The sequence below is a fragment of the Galleria mellonella genome, unplaced genomic scaffold, assembly GCF_026898425.1.
Source record: "Galleria mellonella isolate WM207_F2 unplaced genomic scaffold, CSIRO_AGI_GalMel_v1 utg266, whole genome shotgun sequence".
Classification (NCBI taxonomy): domain Eukaryota; kingdom Metazoa; phylum Arthropoda; class Insecta; order Lepidoptera; family Pyralidae; genus Galleria; species Galleria mellonella.
In genome coordinates this window covers 3,297,610-3,314,754 of record NW_026442061.1, presented here as the reverse complement: position 1 = coordinate 3,314,754, position 17,145 = coordinate 3,297,610, and the positions used below count along the sequence as shown (strand labels likewise).

Sequence of the window (17,145 nt, the reverse complement as noted above, 5' to 3'; positions counted from 1 at the left end):
CACTGGTATCTATATTATGGACCTTACCGTGTTGGTGCTAAGGGTTACTACAGTTGTGACGTTGCAAGTTTGCGGAAGGTCGGCGCAGGCGCCACGGGGCCGCGTTTTTTGACGTTGGGATTTCATTTTATAAATCTTGTGGTCGGATCCGAATACCGATGTTCGGAGAATAGAGAACGCGACAGGTTTAAGAAGTAATTTACTAGAGATCATTATGGACGCTTTCTTATAGCAATTATTCAGAGAAACTGTTTTTGTTATATTAGAAAGTTAATTTACATATCTAATAATATGTATTGTGGAAACATCTTTTGAAATGAAGCTTTTATATTAAATCTTGTTATAGTATTAAAGTTCCATGATTGTAAATATAAAATAGATCTGACAAATCTGTCAAACATGATGTACTCATTGAAAACATATAACGAGCTTAAAACCCAAAACTCGAGAAGGCTGCATTGTTTTCTTACAAAGCTACTGCCACCTTCTAGCAGCATCGAACCACCTAAATAACACCATAATATGAGAACTGTCATCCGACATCATCATCAAATCAGTCGTTATCTGTCCACTGCTGAACATAAGCCTCCCCGGCCATAAATAACGGTCCTGAGTCACCTGCATCGACGTGCATATTTCAGTTAATTTAATACCGGGATAGTTGTTTACCGCGTGTGTGCCCCGGCACAGAATGGGCCATGCCTTCCTTTCCCGTAGCTGTCGTAAAAGGCGACTAAGGAAGAGCGAGTGATGGGCAGCAGCGGCCCTCTTAAAACATCCTTAAAGACCTAACTGCGATTGCCAACCCGCCTGCCAAGCGTGGCAACTACTGACAAAACTCCCCTTGTGGGGAAGACTTATGTCCAGCAGTGGACAATTAACGGCTGAAATAGTAAAAATAGTTGTATAAGATTTTTACTATTTACACAAAAAAGACTGATTGTCATGCGATTTTAACTATATATACGAAACTCTAAAACTGTTGGTTCCAACGCATACCTCTTGTGAAAGCAAAGGGCATCTATTTTTCTGCAGACAAAAAATCCATCGTCAATGGTCTACGCTGGCCTTGTGATAGCAATCACCTCTATAGGAAATAAATTTAATTTTTAGAAATGGCAACACAAGATATTCGTCAAGAGCGATACAGTTGTAATTCTGACATATTCATGTTATTTATGTCATCATCACCTCTAGAGACAAAAGCCATCACATTCTCAGTTCCAGTAAAACAAAAAAAATAGAGTAGTCAGAGGGAAATGTCCAAGAAGCCCTTCCCTGTGACTGTCGGCGACAACATAAAGTTAAATTAGTACTGTAGCAATAAAAATATTTATATATACACCAAACTATTTCAGTGTAACGATCTCCATGACACACATTTGAACTATAAAGCGACGGGATTCTGTAAAATAACATTTCACCAAGTATTCAATGAAAGAAGAATTACGAAAGAGATTTATCGAGCAAGAATGAATGGAGATGTCGGTAGGGGTCGCCCTAGACGGACGTACGAGTATGTCGACCAAATAGGCGACGTGCTGAAGAAGGGCCAAATTAAAAGTACCCGTAACCGGCGAGCGTGTATGAAAAGACTGATGAATGTGGAAGAAGCGAAAGAGATTTGTTTGAATCGAAACATTTGGCGTTCCATTGTTTCCGCCTACCCTAATGAGAAACAGGAGTGACAGGTATGTATGTATTCAATTAGGCGATATGTTAAAATTTTGCGATATTTATTTACTGCAATTAATTGATATTTATTGAATGGTGACGGAAAAAGAATATATAAGTCATTTCATCCCCAGGGTACATACTGGGAACAAAGAACAATACAGAAATGCAAGAGAAGAAAGATTTGAAATAATAACTAAACATAGTTAACCTAATTGAGTGATTGTTAAATATACTATTTTTTTTTTATACAACTTAGAATGGCTAACAAGCTGACGGCCCACCTGATGAAAAATGGTAACCGTCGTCTATAGACATGAGCAGTACCATGGATATAACAGAGTATACTGTTTCGCCCGTGATACCACCCATGCGTTGCCATTCCTGAGGACTCAGGTGTTATTCCTCTGTACCCAGTAAATTCACGCCATATCTCACCCTTCAAACCGAAACACAGCCATGCAAACACAACTGCTTCCCGGTTGAAACACGAATAGGACAGAGCTACCCAAGCAATCGACTTTTGTACAAAGTCTCCCTCTGGCTATAGAGATGACTAAAATGCAAAACATTGTTTTAGAAATGATGACAAATGTCATATACATTAAAAACTATAACTTGACAAATTAAATTCCTGATGTCAGTAAGAATTACATTATTGGACGATATCTTTTAAAGTATTGAAATCTCACTTTAATAATAGAAAAAAAAATATTAAAAATAGCATTGTGTATACATTATAGTATATTAATAATAAATTTAATTAAACTAGTTGATAACAATAAGGTCAAGATAATGAAATTCGGGGAATACATATTTTAATTGTAATAAAAACAATTGACATAAAACCTTTAGGTACTTGGAAACTGATAAACATTACTTCAAAACTTTTTCATTACGCCGTACTATTTAAATGAGTAATGATCTAAATTATTCTGTACTCTAATTAACCTATATATATTAATTACTCGCTGTATGCCGCGACTTTGCCGGCATAAATTAAGCATCCTACGTGCTAAGTTAGAATACAACCTAAATCTACCAGAGTTCCAAAATTCATTCAAATCTGTTGAAAGAATAAGAAACAATAATGTTGAATTCTTACAAACTATTACATTCATAACATTAATGGGTTATTTATAACATTAATAGATTAAGATTATTTTTAATTTAATTATCTTCAATTTTAAGAATGATTAACAAAAAATCATTAAAATCAATTCTAAATCAGCGGAGACATTAAAAAACGTACATAAAACAAAAATACAATCAAATTTAGGACGCTCCTTTCGAAATCAGTTAAAAATACAATAAACATCGATAAAAAATTACGTCAAGAGAATACTTATATACGTACTAAACTCTTGGTCCCTTAACACGATTCAGAACTGGAGAGTAATATAATAACACGTTGCCGCGGCGCCGGCGCAGCCTCGCCGCGTGCCGGTAGCAATTAGCGTTTAGATCTTAAAAGCCACCATTATTATTTTTTATAAAATCGATCCCACCAAAACCAAGGACGTCCTGATATGTATCTATTGATGATACGTGCACTTAGTGGTTTTAGAATTTTCTAAATTTATAATGTTGTTTGACATTTTCGTGCATAGAGGTATTGGTATCTAATAAATTCTTGCACTTGTCTCTTTAATTAAATAATTAACAGACAGTTACTGATGAAATAAAAATATCAATGTACTACAATTGAAGATGCTATAAGGTGCCATATTTTTCTACTCGCTATGATATTGCAACAACTATTTGCTGAAAGCAAGTCTTCCGCGCTAAACCGATTTAATGGCATCACTTTATAATACTGTTTTTGATCAATTCATAGAACAATTCATAGGCAATTAAAAGAACTGCAATCTAACTAGGTGTTTCTCGCGTATATAAAATATTAAAATGCAATTACGGTATGTATTAAATATATATTCAATATAGTATATATGTGAATTAATGACAAATATTATATTACAAATTAATAAAAAAATCCTAACTAATCAAGACCTTTTTATTTTAAAGGTCACTAGTAATGTTAACAGATACAATATCCTTTGGAGCACTCGGTTTTATTTTAAAAATACATATCTCCAAATGTGAGTCAAGAAATCTAAGCATGGGCGGACATAATCGATTGTCACCGTTGATACAACGAAAATTAAACGACAGTTTTCGGGCTACACAGCGGAGCACTATAAATCGGCCTTTTCCGACACAAAAACACGCCCAAAAAGAGTTAAGCGTTCGGGAGATCGTCGAATACAGATTACTGGGCGCAGGTGTTAAATAAAAATAATAAAATTCGACTCGGTCAATGTAAAAAGAAGAGTGGATGCGGCCGCGCGGCGCCGATCGAGGCGTAATTTCGTTTGCAACGCCCGCCGAACAAAAAACGACGTGTACCGTGGAGTTAACCACGACTCTACAACCTCGCACACCTCCAATATTGGCCATTCAAAGTCAATCCGCGACGATAGCCGGCTCACTTTAATGCCTTATAAGTGCGCTCGTAACTCCCACCACTGAACGGGCATCAGCGAACCCTATTAGGGACGCATTATCAAGATTTACACACGCACATCGAGTGTAGGCGCACTTAATGAAAATTGGCTAATCTTACCAAAACAATTCAGTTCTAAAACCATTCTCATCCGTAATATAGAGGTATGGAAAATTTGTAACGTTTAATAAACATTATTTCATGTCCGCCAAATTGCAATTCCGCGAAACGAATCCGAGATTGGTGCGGTGCATAATACGAAATAAATAAAATGGTCTGCGCAGCGAACAACCACAATCAAGGAAGGCGATCCCACTTCGCACGTACGGACAAATTGCAGGCAATAGTCGTGCTTCGTGCTGCATTCGATCGCAAAAACTGGCTGCCTCTTCTACCGTTTATAAAACAACGTCAAACTCTACAACTTATTCGCTTTCAAACGGCTATAGAACTTACATATTCTAAAGCACAATAATTCTTATTGAGAAAGAAAAAAAGGATACCATAGAATGATTATTGGAGTTATTATTAATAGTCACGACGCAGTGCACTGCTTTTACAAAATAGTTCGCTAGAATAGTTTCTATATTATTGTAGAAGACCTACGACATTAACTGGGATATAAATAAATAGAAAACGCTAATAGAAATTGGCTTGAAAAAACATTCAGAACCCTCGACAGAGATGAAAAGGGATCATTAAGCAGAGCTTAACATTAAGACGTTCAGTCAAGGCAGTCCCAAAATACTACGAAAATATGTGGGCATTAGAGGATCGTCGTGTTAAGCCTACATTTAATGAAATAAGAATAAATAACCGGATTATCAGCCCGTGTCATGTGAGCCGTACATCCTACACATAAATAATGGACTTAAAGGTATACAATGTAAAGTTTACGAGACAATTATTTTCTGCGTGTACTCAGATGGTCACGATTACCTGAATGCTCTTACGTCAGATCCGTAGCGACTATAATGTATGTAATATTATTACGTACGATGGTTAAGCATTTGTAATCATATTTTCTATCAACTTCAAAAATTCAGAATCTTAATAGATTATTTCTTCTTCGATTATTTAGTCGATTTTAAATAATTTTTTATTATTTTGTTTGCTCACATACTAATTTCTAATTCGGTAGAGATTGAAGTTGATTTTAGAAACAAAATCTTTTCTCATCAAATGATTCTAAGATACGTACAACGTAGTCATAAGGAATACTAGCAAATCCTACAGTACCAATTATGAAATGCGTATACAACAAAATGTTACTCACATCCACATGTAATGATTACGTGCTCAGAGAACAACGTAAAAACAGCCTAGTATTATTCCAAAATACTCAGCTAATACAACTGAAATTATAAGGAAATCCATAGGAACGCGATACGTTGTTTTAAACTAAACAAATGGTTGTTGTTAAACAAATAGCTCGTTTTAGAGGGGTAATGCCCTTGATTGTAAACTGTGTTAAACTTATAACAATGCGTTCTTAGTATTTTGTGCACGGGTCAATGACTTGATAAACAAATGCGCGCATGAATTTGTACAAAAATATTTTGTTGTAAGTAAGCACACGCGAAACTTTGGTAAGTTTCCTTTATATTTCTCGATAAAATGAATAAATATTGTTCTTCCTTAGATCAAATATCATAACAGCAAACGATTGAGTATTACAATGTAAGACCACAATTCTAAAAAACTGAGCATATCAGATTGATCAGTGTCGTGATCAAAGTGTTCGCGTATCAGACACGTCATGAATAGCTTCACTTCACTTTGAGCTTCTAACGTCGACCATAGATCAGATGGATGAGCACGACAACCATAATCGAGCTATCGATCTATCTCAAGTAAATCCATTGCGGTTCGAGTGATCTCGGGATGAGATCTCAAGAAAAATAATCATCGAGGTTGACTACGTATCTACTCATACGTGTTTATTATAACAGGGTGAAATCGAAGTCGTTACTCAAGCGTATAACTAAAAATCTACCAATATAATAAAATAAGTTAGAAATATTATGCATGAAAGATAAAAAAAAGTATAAATATACTATTTGTCGTTTTTCGACTCACGTTCCTCTGGTCAATATATTCAGTTTCGCTAGTAGAAAACTCCTTTAAACAGATTATAATGATTTCTATTTACCTTATATATAATAGGGGTGGGTAACATGTAGCAATATATATTGTAGGTACAATATCTATATATTGGTCTAATAACAAATATGTTAAATATCGGTTATCCAATATATAATATCCAATTAAGCATCAAGATTGAAAACTTTTTTCCGCCAGCAATTTTCAAAGTACCCAATATATAGATATCGAAGCAGTATATTACCCATGCCTAGTATATAATATTCGAATAGATACAATGACGTTTAAATACTCAATACCCGTAATCACATGAACTACATTTAGGATCAAAGTTTCAAAGTTACTTTTGAATCGATTTAAATTGTACATGGCTTTCTGACTTTAGTTCCGGGTTCGTATCCTCAAAAGGATATATATTTGTATGCGTGAAGTAATGGTCCAAGATCGATCGCGTTTCTAAATCGAATACGTAGAGCCGAGCTACAAGTATCAATCAATCTCGGGGTGTAACTTATGAATAAACAAATTAGAATTATTTACTTTGAATCTTTTACACCCACATGTAAATTATGAAAGAGATGTATCAATGTCTGAATTCGTAGACGATTGTGATTGCTCTAGGAATGCAACAATGGCGCATCTAGTGTTCGGAGGTGGGCGGTGGTATCATTGTCATCTCCAAGGACATGCTGGGGGAGCAGGTATTGTGTTCAAATAGACGGGACGTCGTGCAGTTTGAATGCTATTAGAATTATACTAAACGAACAATTGAAAAGCTTTAGGGCTGTCCTACTCGAGCTAAATGATAAATGGTAACATGTTTGTAATTTAATATATGGACCACCAGCGTAAATCAGCAAATATCCATATCGGACGTGTCCAGAAGTGGACCTGTAGGTTATTAATAGGATGTAAAAGAAATATACGTATGTTATACATTTTATGTTGTAATCCTTAATGATATTATCAATATGAAATTGAATTTATTCGATAACTGTTAAGGCTTTTATACAATATTTAGAATCTATTGTATTATATACGTAATATTAGGGAAAATGAAGAACTTCGGCTACATTTTAACTTGATCAATAAATGTATCCTGATCCCACAGACAAAGCCGTGAGTAATAAATATCATATCAAAAAAATATCTATCATTGGTTGAAATTTTTACAACATTTTATTATGTAGAAACGTGGCAGGTAATACTGAATGTTCCGCGCCCTGCTATTGTCGCGAGGAGTCTTGGTTTAAAACCCGCGGAGGAAAAACGTAAAAGAAAGTGGTCGGCTTCGCCGCGACCGCAGGGGTGGCAATGAGCTGAATATTTAGGATTATATTAATATTTTTTAAGTATTAACGAGTATTAAGTATATAATACTATACATTATAAAATATATATTTAGATTATTACCAGTAAACGATTCAATGATTTTAAATGAAATATAACATCCAAATAATCCTTAACCTGGAATGCCTAAACGTATAAACATATAGGATTCTTTTAATGCGTTTCATCATGCTATAGAAATATCCATTGTACTTATATTTAAATTAAGTCTCTTTACGTAACAGAAAGTATTTTCTTCCGACCAGAATTTGTAAATATGTATTCACTTGCACCTGAGGAAACGAACGAAATTGAGGTCTTCTGGTGCAAACACCTTTGTGGATAAATACAATGTTCGATAATATTAAAATTGTCATTTTCTTAATCATGAACTAAAATTAATCATCCTTACTAAACTTGTTCGTACGTTAACTTTTGGTAATTTATTATTATTATTGAAAGACGGGCTTTTTGAGGCAGAAAAACCTGTGACACTGCGACCTTTCCATGATCTTTTGTGCTTTGCCCTTTTTTAAAGTTCGCTGCTAATTCCTATCAGTGATAAGAATTTTAGGATTCTTTTCGTAACGATGTTTTTATTTTTGATGTAATATGTATTTTCCAAAACAGATATATAATTTATGTATGAGTGGGCTACAGCCACAAATTAAGTGCTGCGACGTTTCTTCCTCACTGTGATTAAATCTGCAAACACTTTTTGGGCATAAACCTAGTTGGACCATGTACTTGTTTAATTTGCAGTGTCTAATGAGAGCCTTGTTATTACATACATATTATTTCTACTCAAAACAATTAATTTCTTAGAGTATTTTCTGAAAACCTCTTAATCAGAGCTTTCGAGTGATTTAATCCTGGCCACAAGAGCTAACTATTATTTGCTGCTACTAAGCTTTCAAGTTTGAGGTGTCTGAGCTTTCAGCTTCGAGGTATGCCATAAAGTTTTGGGCTGGTCCTATTTGAACAATCAATAATAATAATTATTTAGAAAGTAGGACATAGGCTGCTTTTTATCCCGGACAATCAACGGAATCCCTAAAAACTATCCTGTCTCTGGAAATGGAACAAATTATACCAATTATCATCATCACCATCAAATTATCATCAAATTATATTAGTTATCTGTCCACTGCTGAACAAAGGTCTTCCTATAGACTGCCATGAGAACATAATATACACTACTATGTTATCATTACAAGTGGAATTATATACATATACAAAATTACATTAAAATCGGTTAAGCCTTTCAAAGATTAGCTTAAACAAATATCGTGACACGAATTTTTTATTTACGTACTGTTGTTACAAATTTTTGATGATTTAATGTGTCATCTATATGGCCGAGTCGCGCATGCAGATATGCGCTCGCGCCACAGCCGCTTAAAACTAAGGGTCCCGAATGGTCCCAAAACTAATCGAATTTTCTTATTATTACATTAAAATATAATGTCTACTTATGAAACTTTTAGTAATATAATGAGTCACACAATTGAAATAGGAACAAAATTATTATTACATTAATTACAAACTCTGTGACACACGAATAAGTAATGTAAAATGAGAACAACAATAACTTTCCATTCATCTAATAATTCGTGAGTCAATTAATTAGTCAATCGTTTGTGTACTAAAATTGAGGAAGGAAATGAAAAATATTTAATTTTGTATGTATTAGGATTTTTTTTTTTTCAATCTTAAGCCCGGATATTAATTTCCCGGTTTTGCTACACAATATACTTTCATACACACATACTGACTACGGTATATAAGTTTAGGTGGGAATATATATAGGGAATACATTTTGCTAGTTTTTTTTTTGTTTGTCTGTCTGTCTTTACTATTTTGTTGTTTTTATTTGTTTGTTTATTCGTTTATGCACTTATGTATTAGCTTATCTTTTACATTATTATTACCTAATTCTAATTATTATTATTACTAGTTTATTACTAATACATTATATATTGCCTATATATACTTAATATACGGATTTAATATATTGCTATTTGCTACTTGCTATTTTTCTTATTGACTATTTTTATTATTTTCTTGCTATATTTATGTATTAGGGTTCTGTAGTTATATCAATATTGATTTATCTTAAATTTTGTATGCATGGATTTTACAAGCATGTTACCACTTACAGATGGCGTATCAAGAAAAAAATATATCTGTGCAACCGAAATCAATTTGTTGCAGTAGTTTTTGCCTGATGCCAGAACAAACAGACAGACAAAAATAAAAAAAAAGTAATGATTTTGGCTTGTGTTGCTCTCATTCTTACATCAAGTTTCCTTCTATATCTCCTGTACACAGACGTCTGTCTGTGTTAGTTAGTTACAATTTTAGTATCTTAGTAAGACAAGATTTGCTGGAAGAAATGTCTTATTAGACATAAGCTCGCCTTTGTACATTATGTTTAAAATGAATTGTGCTTAACATTATGTTTTGTGTACAATAAAGAATAAAAAAAGAAAGATTACAAGAACCACAATCGTTTCTGCAACTATTTTACAAGACAGATCTTAATTCCGCTTTTTTCTATAAGTTTAGTGATATTTTCGTCAATGAACCGATTTTATGTATTTAAAAAAAATTTTTTTCTCTTGCATTGACCCATAATAATAATTCTACCAAAATTAAACTCAATAATTATAATATTATATAATTATATAATTATTATATAATAAATAATTATATAATTATTTATCATTAGAATTATTCTAAAAATGTTTAAAGGATACTCAAAACAGGTGAACAGAATTGCGGTTTAGTAGAAAACTTTCTTAAAGAACTGTAAATTCAGCCTTCGTCATTAGAAATCACCGTTTCGCCTTTTAAAAAAAAAAGTTACGCCGTGTTGCCAACCCTAGGCTCGCCGGCTATTGTTATTACAAAATGACCCATCTCAATGTCGAACGTTTCTCGGAACCGGGCGTTATGTATAAAGTTAAACAGCTTTTGAGCATTTATAAGGGCTTATTTCTGACACCTCGAATGAAACATGGCGCATAACGAATGCGTGTGCGCATCGCACTAAACCAGGCATAATCAACATTTTTTACTCGGGCGGCTAGCTTTAATTAGAAAAGAATGTTTACTAGGAATTACATATAAAATGAATTTTTCGTAACAATCTTTGCGGCTTCATTACGTACATTAACTTAGTCGTTAACATTTCTGGTTTAAAACAAATAGTACTATCAAATGGCATATATCTGACCGCAAAACCCTTACAACAATTTGAAATATGGTCAATCGAGATTTATTCACAATTAAGTTAACGGTGTAGGACGACCCCTCCACTGGGGAGAAAAGGGTTGTTAGTAATGGTGTCTAATTTCCCCATAACTAGCAATACACCCCATCAGGACGACCTCCACGCGGTTATCCCTGGAAACCTGCTGCTGCTTTTTCATTCTCACCTAACACCCCTTACTGGTGTCCTGCCAGCATATACCGATGACACAGGCGAGGTTACCCTTTCTTTATCAACCATTAAAAAAATATGATGTTTTATAATTATGTATTTTCATATAATCCACGCCATAATATTTTTTTATGCAACTTAGCATGGTAAACAAGCTGACGGGCCACCTGATAGAAAATGGTAACTGTCACCTATAAACATGAACAGTACAACAGAGTATACTGTTTCGCTGATGATACTCCCCATACATTGCCATTCCTGAGAACTCAGGTTTTATATTTCTACCCTATACATTCACTGCCGTAAACATAGCACAGAGCCAGTAGTAACTAACTACTTTTCCATCCCCAAAAAGAGGTCAAAGAGGTGGCCATAGCAACATTAAGCATGATACATTAATGCAAAAGGAGAAAGAAAACCTGAACCAAAACCTTATAACAAGCTACCTGGTCACCATAGTAGTTGTAAACTAATATCCTGCTCTTATAGGGAAAAAACCCATACTCAATATTGGTGGTGGTAAGAGCTTAATCTATACTAATATAAAAAAAATGAAAGAATTTGGACACCCTAATATATGGAACTACTAATCACATTTGAAACAAATATTTTGCATTTGATACCTATTTATTTTAGCTTCTCATCATCACAATATGATCACAGGTGAAGCTACAGGATACAGGTAGGGTTTGTCTGCCTTCAAGGGATCCTAAAGTCGAATCCCGGATTTAACACTTAATTTTTTGTATTCATATATGTATTATTTAAATATTATTGTCATTTGCTTTGTCCTTTGGAGGGTATGGAAAGCCGTCATCCGATAAACTATGTAAAGGCAAAGGCCTTCATATAAAATGAAAAAGCCTAGAAATTTGATAAGATAACATGCCACTCCCTCAACAATGTAGTAGTATAGAACAATTTGTAGGTGATGATGGTCCATTGATATAATGGACCAATTTAAATATAGATATATTTTTAAACACTGCATATGTAAATCTAAAATAAATTAACTTGAAAAATTTAACTACCTTCCTCTTTCCCCATCTATGTGTACAGTACATGAAATACTCAGGGACTCAATGATAAAACTGTCCCTTAGTTTGGTCATATTTAATCTTTATATCTAGTTTATTTGGTAAATTATAATAAAAAAAAAATTTGTTCAATGTTTGGACCAACATTATGGAATCAAGTAAATATTCAACCAACTTTAACTAACTTAAATATCACAATCATTAGCTATCAAATAAATATATTCAAATTCTTAAATGAAGTTACTTAGGAATACTGACAGATAGCATCTAATAAAAAATCATATTTTTTTACATTGACTGTTCCAGGAAAGGGAAATGAGAAGAAGTTACATAGACTAGATCACATTTCTTACAATAGATTACACTGAATTTTAAAAATATTATACTTACTAACATACCTAAACTTTAACATTGTTTATGTGTAAAATATGAAATGATATAAAATGGAAAGACAATTTGAAGACAACTGTGGGTGCAAAATGGAGATGCAAATGATAGAAGCCAGTGGAAGTTATTGAATGAGGCCTATACCAAAACGCACACTAGGATTAGTGACATACTATAATAAACATTAGTTTCACATACATTTACATGTAAGTACTAATCACAGAATAAAGAGCTTTACTATTATGTTATTACTGAAAAGTATTAAATAAAAAATATGATAAAATTATAAAAAAAAGATACAAATAATGATCGAATGCAGTATTTTGGTCATAAATAAAGGAGAGAAGCAAAATGAACTCACTTCACTCTCTAATATATACACAACAATTAAAAAAATACTTTGAAGAAATGATATTAAAATGGTAATACTAAACAGATTCCTTATAAAAAAATTTAATACCTCAGGACAAGCAGTTTCTTGAAGCTTTTTTGGTTTATTTATCAGTGTATTTATACAAAACATAAACTCAACCAGAAAGACATCTATTGAAAAGAATGTGTCAACATAAGATAGTGTTAATTCTGAAATAAATGCATGTACATACAAACCCACCTAATTAGAACTTAATTGTCTTTTGTTTACAAAATCTTATAAGCGCTGATTACTACATAATATAAATATCAATTAATAATTAATTCGTGAATAAGAATTTAAAAATCATTATTTATAACTAGGTATAATAATATAAGTAATTACTACCAAAAATAACCAAATAATAACACTGTTCATTATAAACAGAATCGATAAGCGATAGATAATTGCATTATACATAAAATCAATTAAGAAAAATCTAAAATAAATGCGATATACGTAGATATTCATGTAAGACAACACACACTTCTCTTGAAAATTGGAGGCCCTTGAGAGTAGATATGGTAGAATATTCACAAGTGTATAAAAGGTACAATAAATAAGAGTAAATTCGACTCACCCATTTTTCGCGGAATTTTAATAATAATGCACAATTAGAAATTCAACACAGAAAAACATTAAAAACACAGTAAATAGGGAGCCATTTTCATTTTTGAGTGTTGCTAGTTATTAAAGTCATAACTTATTTACAAAACATTGCATGTTTTCAAAAATATATTCCTTTTTCGATATGACATAGATAAAGTAAATAGTATCCAATATTTTACACTATAATTTTCAACCGACTTCAAAAAGAAAGAGACTCACAATATAAAAATACACTAAGTATTCAAATATTTTATTCGAAAATAAAATAATAATTAATATTCTATTCAATATTCGTGTATTTTTTATTTTTGTTACCACATAACTGTAAATCAATATTGAAAATTCTTTTTTTATCTGAAAGAAAAGGTATATTTACAGATTGATACCATAGAAATTTTAACAAAATCAATAATAGCTAATCTATTTACATAAATAAAAATATGTATTATATCATTTTAAAATCTGTATTAAACGCGCATATTTTTATAGTTGGTCATTCAGACTTTCATACATTTTTTTCATCGTGCACGCTTAAATTTTAACATAAAGAAAAAAATAACAAAGTTCATTATTAACATTTTATATCGATATATCAAATTTATTCAATATTTGTCGCATGATATATTCAACTGACTTGATCTTCCAACAAATATTTTTTTTAATCGACATATCGATATATTTATAGAAAAAACATTGAATTAGTAAATTTTAGTATTATTTAAATATTTCGATTTTAAATCAATGTCATTAAGAGGTAGTAAATGAGCAGCTAACGGAACAATAATATACATATTTAAAAGCATGAATATTAATTTTTTAGGTTTATTCTAAATACATTTTGTAGATTTTGTAAGTTCATTAAATAACATTCGTAGAAAATTACAATTCTTACACTACAAATATTTGAAGTGTATGGCTATATAGTTATGTTAATATGATGTCTGATTCTACACATACGAAATTAGACAGTAAACTTCTGTTTTTAACCAGAAAAAGGTAACACTAACCTTATGTGGAAAGTATTAAAAAAATATAGAATAACTATTATAATTAAATTAAAAATGTCGAAGCTTTCAAGAAATATATCGCGAAGCATCAATACTAGAATCTGATGTATTATTTGGAATATTATTATTGATATATTTTTTTAAATGGTCATGCAATATTTGATTGACGCCTAAATTTGATATAATAACGGTGTCAACAGTCAACTTACTTTTGTAACACGACACGTAAGCATCTTTTCCATTCCTAGAAAAAAGATTGAATTGATCCAACTTTATAAATAGTAATAGATTTATTTTAAAACCATTAATTCTGATCGTCGACGACCTTCTATTTATTTTGATTTCTATGTACTTATTAATTTTTTTTTTCTGTTTCAGAACGAACTTTAAAAATGTTGCCATAAAATACACTGTTTTTCTTTTTCTGTCAACAGCTGTCAAAAAGGTTAGGGATTTTGTTTTTTCTGTAGAAAAATACAGGAAATCCGAAATAATCACAAATTATCTCAAATATTTTTTTATATAAATTGATGAAATAAACCGTGGAAAGTGTATTCAATATAATTCCTTTTATATTTCAGCTCCAAAATGGTACAGCGGCTTACGTTCAGACGACGTTTGTCATACAATACCAAGTCCAACCAAAGGAGAATGTGAGTGTTCTTTTAAGAAATATATATAAAATTTTACTAAATAATTGCTACCAATGTGATATTTAAGTATTGTTGTGGACTATTTATGAAAAACTTTCCTTCACAAAAATAATAACCTCTAAAATTAATAGATGAGTATGTGGACCTTTACAAATATCAAATAGATATTATGTATAAGGTTAATAATGTTTGTACAATTATTTTATATTGTTTACTGACGGTAATGGTAGGCTATTACCCGCGTGAATAAGAATATCGAGTATCCTAAAAGTTAATGAATAAATTCAGTATCTATACAAAATTTTATTTAAATCTAGTTAGCAGTTTAAGCATAATATTAAAACAAAAGTTTAAACTTATTCACAGTCTAAAAAATCATTAGTAATATTATAATAACTTCAGATTAGTAGTGCATCTTGTAAGAAACTTCATATCGTTTGATAACCTAAAACATCCATATCCAGAGTCAATAATTCATTTATTTATTTAAGAATAAATTGCTCACTTCTCTTACAGTTTCCCAAAATTTATAACTAATAGTAATTGTGAGTTAATAGATTGTTTACACCTTTTATAATGTAACTACCTCCAACATTATATGTCATATTGGATAAAATATAAAGTATTCTATGTTTTAATTTAGACCATGCTGTAACTAACCTATTTAAATGTGATTAAGATGTATAAACTTTATAAATATTCACATTAAGTATAATAAACAAAATTCTTACAGTTTCAAATTGGACAATCATCTCAATTAGTAACAATTAATAGCTTGCTGGAACACACAGAATATACTGTGCTAGGATATTATCTGCATTTCAAATTTCATGTAACAAATATTTAAGTATTTACAACCTTTAACATTCACAATAATATATTTACAGGAACTAAAATGTTACTACAAATTCATGAACAATATTTCAAATTGTTAAGTTAAAATTATGTTATATCACTGTGTGAATATATTATTTTAAATTTCCCTTATTGGTTGCATTTAATATAATCGATTTCTTTTTGAGTATCTTCATTAGAAATTGTCTTAAATGCTTTACACCATTAATGTACTTGGTGCTATTGTATTTCACTTTAATTTTCTAATTGTCATTTTATATACATACATACAAATCTGTCAGTTCTGTCTCCCATTTTCATTTTATATATTTGTTTTTCATGCAATGAAGAATTAAATAATGTTTTAAAAAATGTAAAAAAAGTTCCAAATGGTATTTATGTTTACCTAATATTTACATGTAAAGAAAATCTATTTTCTGATTATTACAGTGTAAGGACTCCTGGTGGTCGGCTTGTATATCAGTATGTTAAGAAACCTAAGAAGATCCCAAGATGTGGCCAGTGCAAAAGCAAACTGCGGGGCATCCAGCCCGCCAGGCCAGCAGAACGCTCACGTCTCTGCTACCGCAAAAAGACAGTGAAACGTGTTTATGGAGGTGTCCTCTGCCACAAGTGTGTCAAACAGCGCATTGTCAGAGCCTTCCTCATTGAGGAGCAGAAGATTGTGAAGGTCCTCAAAGCGCAACAGGCCTCTTCTAAAGGTGGCAAAAAGTCCGCAAAGTAGGGTAATAAATAAGTAAAAATCAAAGCTGTCTTTTATTTATTACTAATTTTATTAGATGTAGATTTTGTCTTCTCCATGACATGACTTCCAGTTTAAAGGGTGGGATATGCCAATGAATTTACAAGGTATGAAGGCATAACACCTTTATCCTGAGGAATGGCAATACATGAGGGGTACCATGGGTATAATAGTGTATTCTGTAATGTTCATGGTACTCTTCATGTCTATAGGTGATGATTACCACTTTTTATCAGATGGTCTGTCAGCTTGTATATTATTCTAAATGTCATAAAAAAGGAGTTTACACATGACGGGGATAAAAAGTAACCTATGAACTTTCCCATCCCATATAGTATGTGTACAATAAATTTAATTTAGCAATCATAAAATTTTGACCTCATGGAGGT

General features: G+C 31.8%; 2 protein-coding genes across 2 annotated transcripts in view; one reads left to right on the top strand and one right to left on the bottom strand.

Moving 5' to 3' along the window:
- The window catches only part of LOC113516285 (bone morphogenetic protein receptor type-1B), a 109,388-nt gene extending 95,800 nt beyond the window's left edge, over nt 1-13,588 (bottom strand). The window contains exon 1 of the mRNA XM_026900682.3: nt 13,471-13,588. Within this exon, the coding sequence (XP_026756483.2) occupies nt 13,471-13,474 (4 nt within the window). The 5' untranslated portion in view covers nt 13,475-13,588. The remainder of the gene's footprint in view (nt 1-13,470) is intronic.
- A 1,290-nt stretch (nt 13,589-14,878) lies between these two features.
- LOC113516054 (60S ribosomal protein L34-like) lies at nt 14,879-16,762 on the top strand. The gene is made up of 3 exons (XM_026900399.3): nt 14,879-14,951; nt 15,088-15,159; nt 16,444-16,762. The coding sequence occupies exons 2-3, from the start codon at nt 15,095-15,097 to the stop codon at nt 16,736-16,738; spliced, it is 360 nt and encodes a 119-aa protein (XP_026756200.1). The 5' UTR covers nt 14,879-14,951; nt 15,088-15,094; the 3' UTR covers nt 16,739-16,762.
- The last annotated feature ends 383 nt before the right edge of the window (nt 16,763-17,145 follow it).

What these genes read in the sequence shown, in the direction of transcription:
- LOC113516054 (XM_026900399.3), top strand. Translation starts at nt 15,095, where the DNA reads ATGGTACAGCGGCTTACGTTCAGACGACGTTTGTCATACAATACCAAG. An exon ending in AAGTCCAACCAAAGGAGAAT is followed by an intron (nt 15,160 to 16,443) that starts GTGAGTGTTCTT and finishes TGATTATTACAG; the next exon opens with TGTAAGGACTCCTGGTGGTC.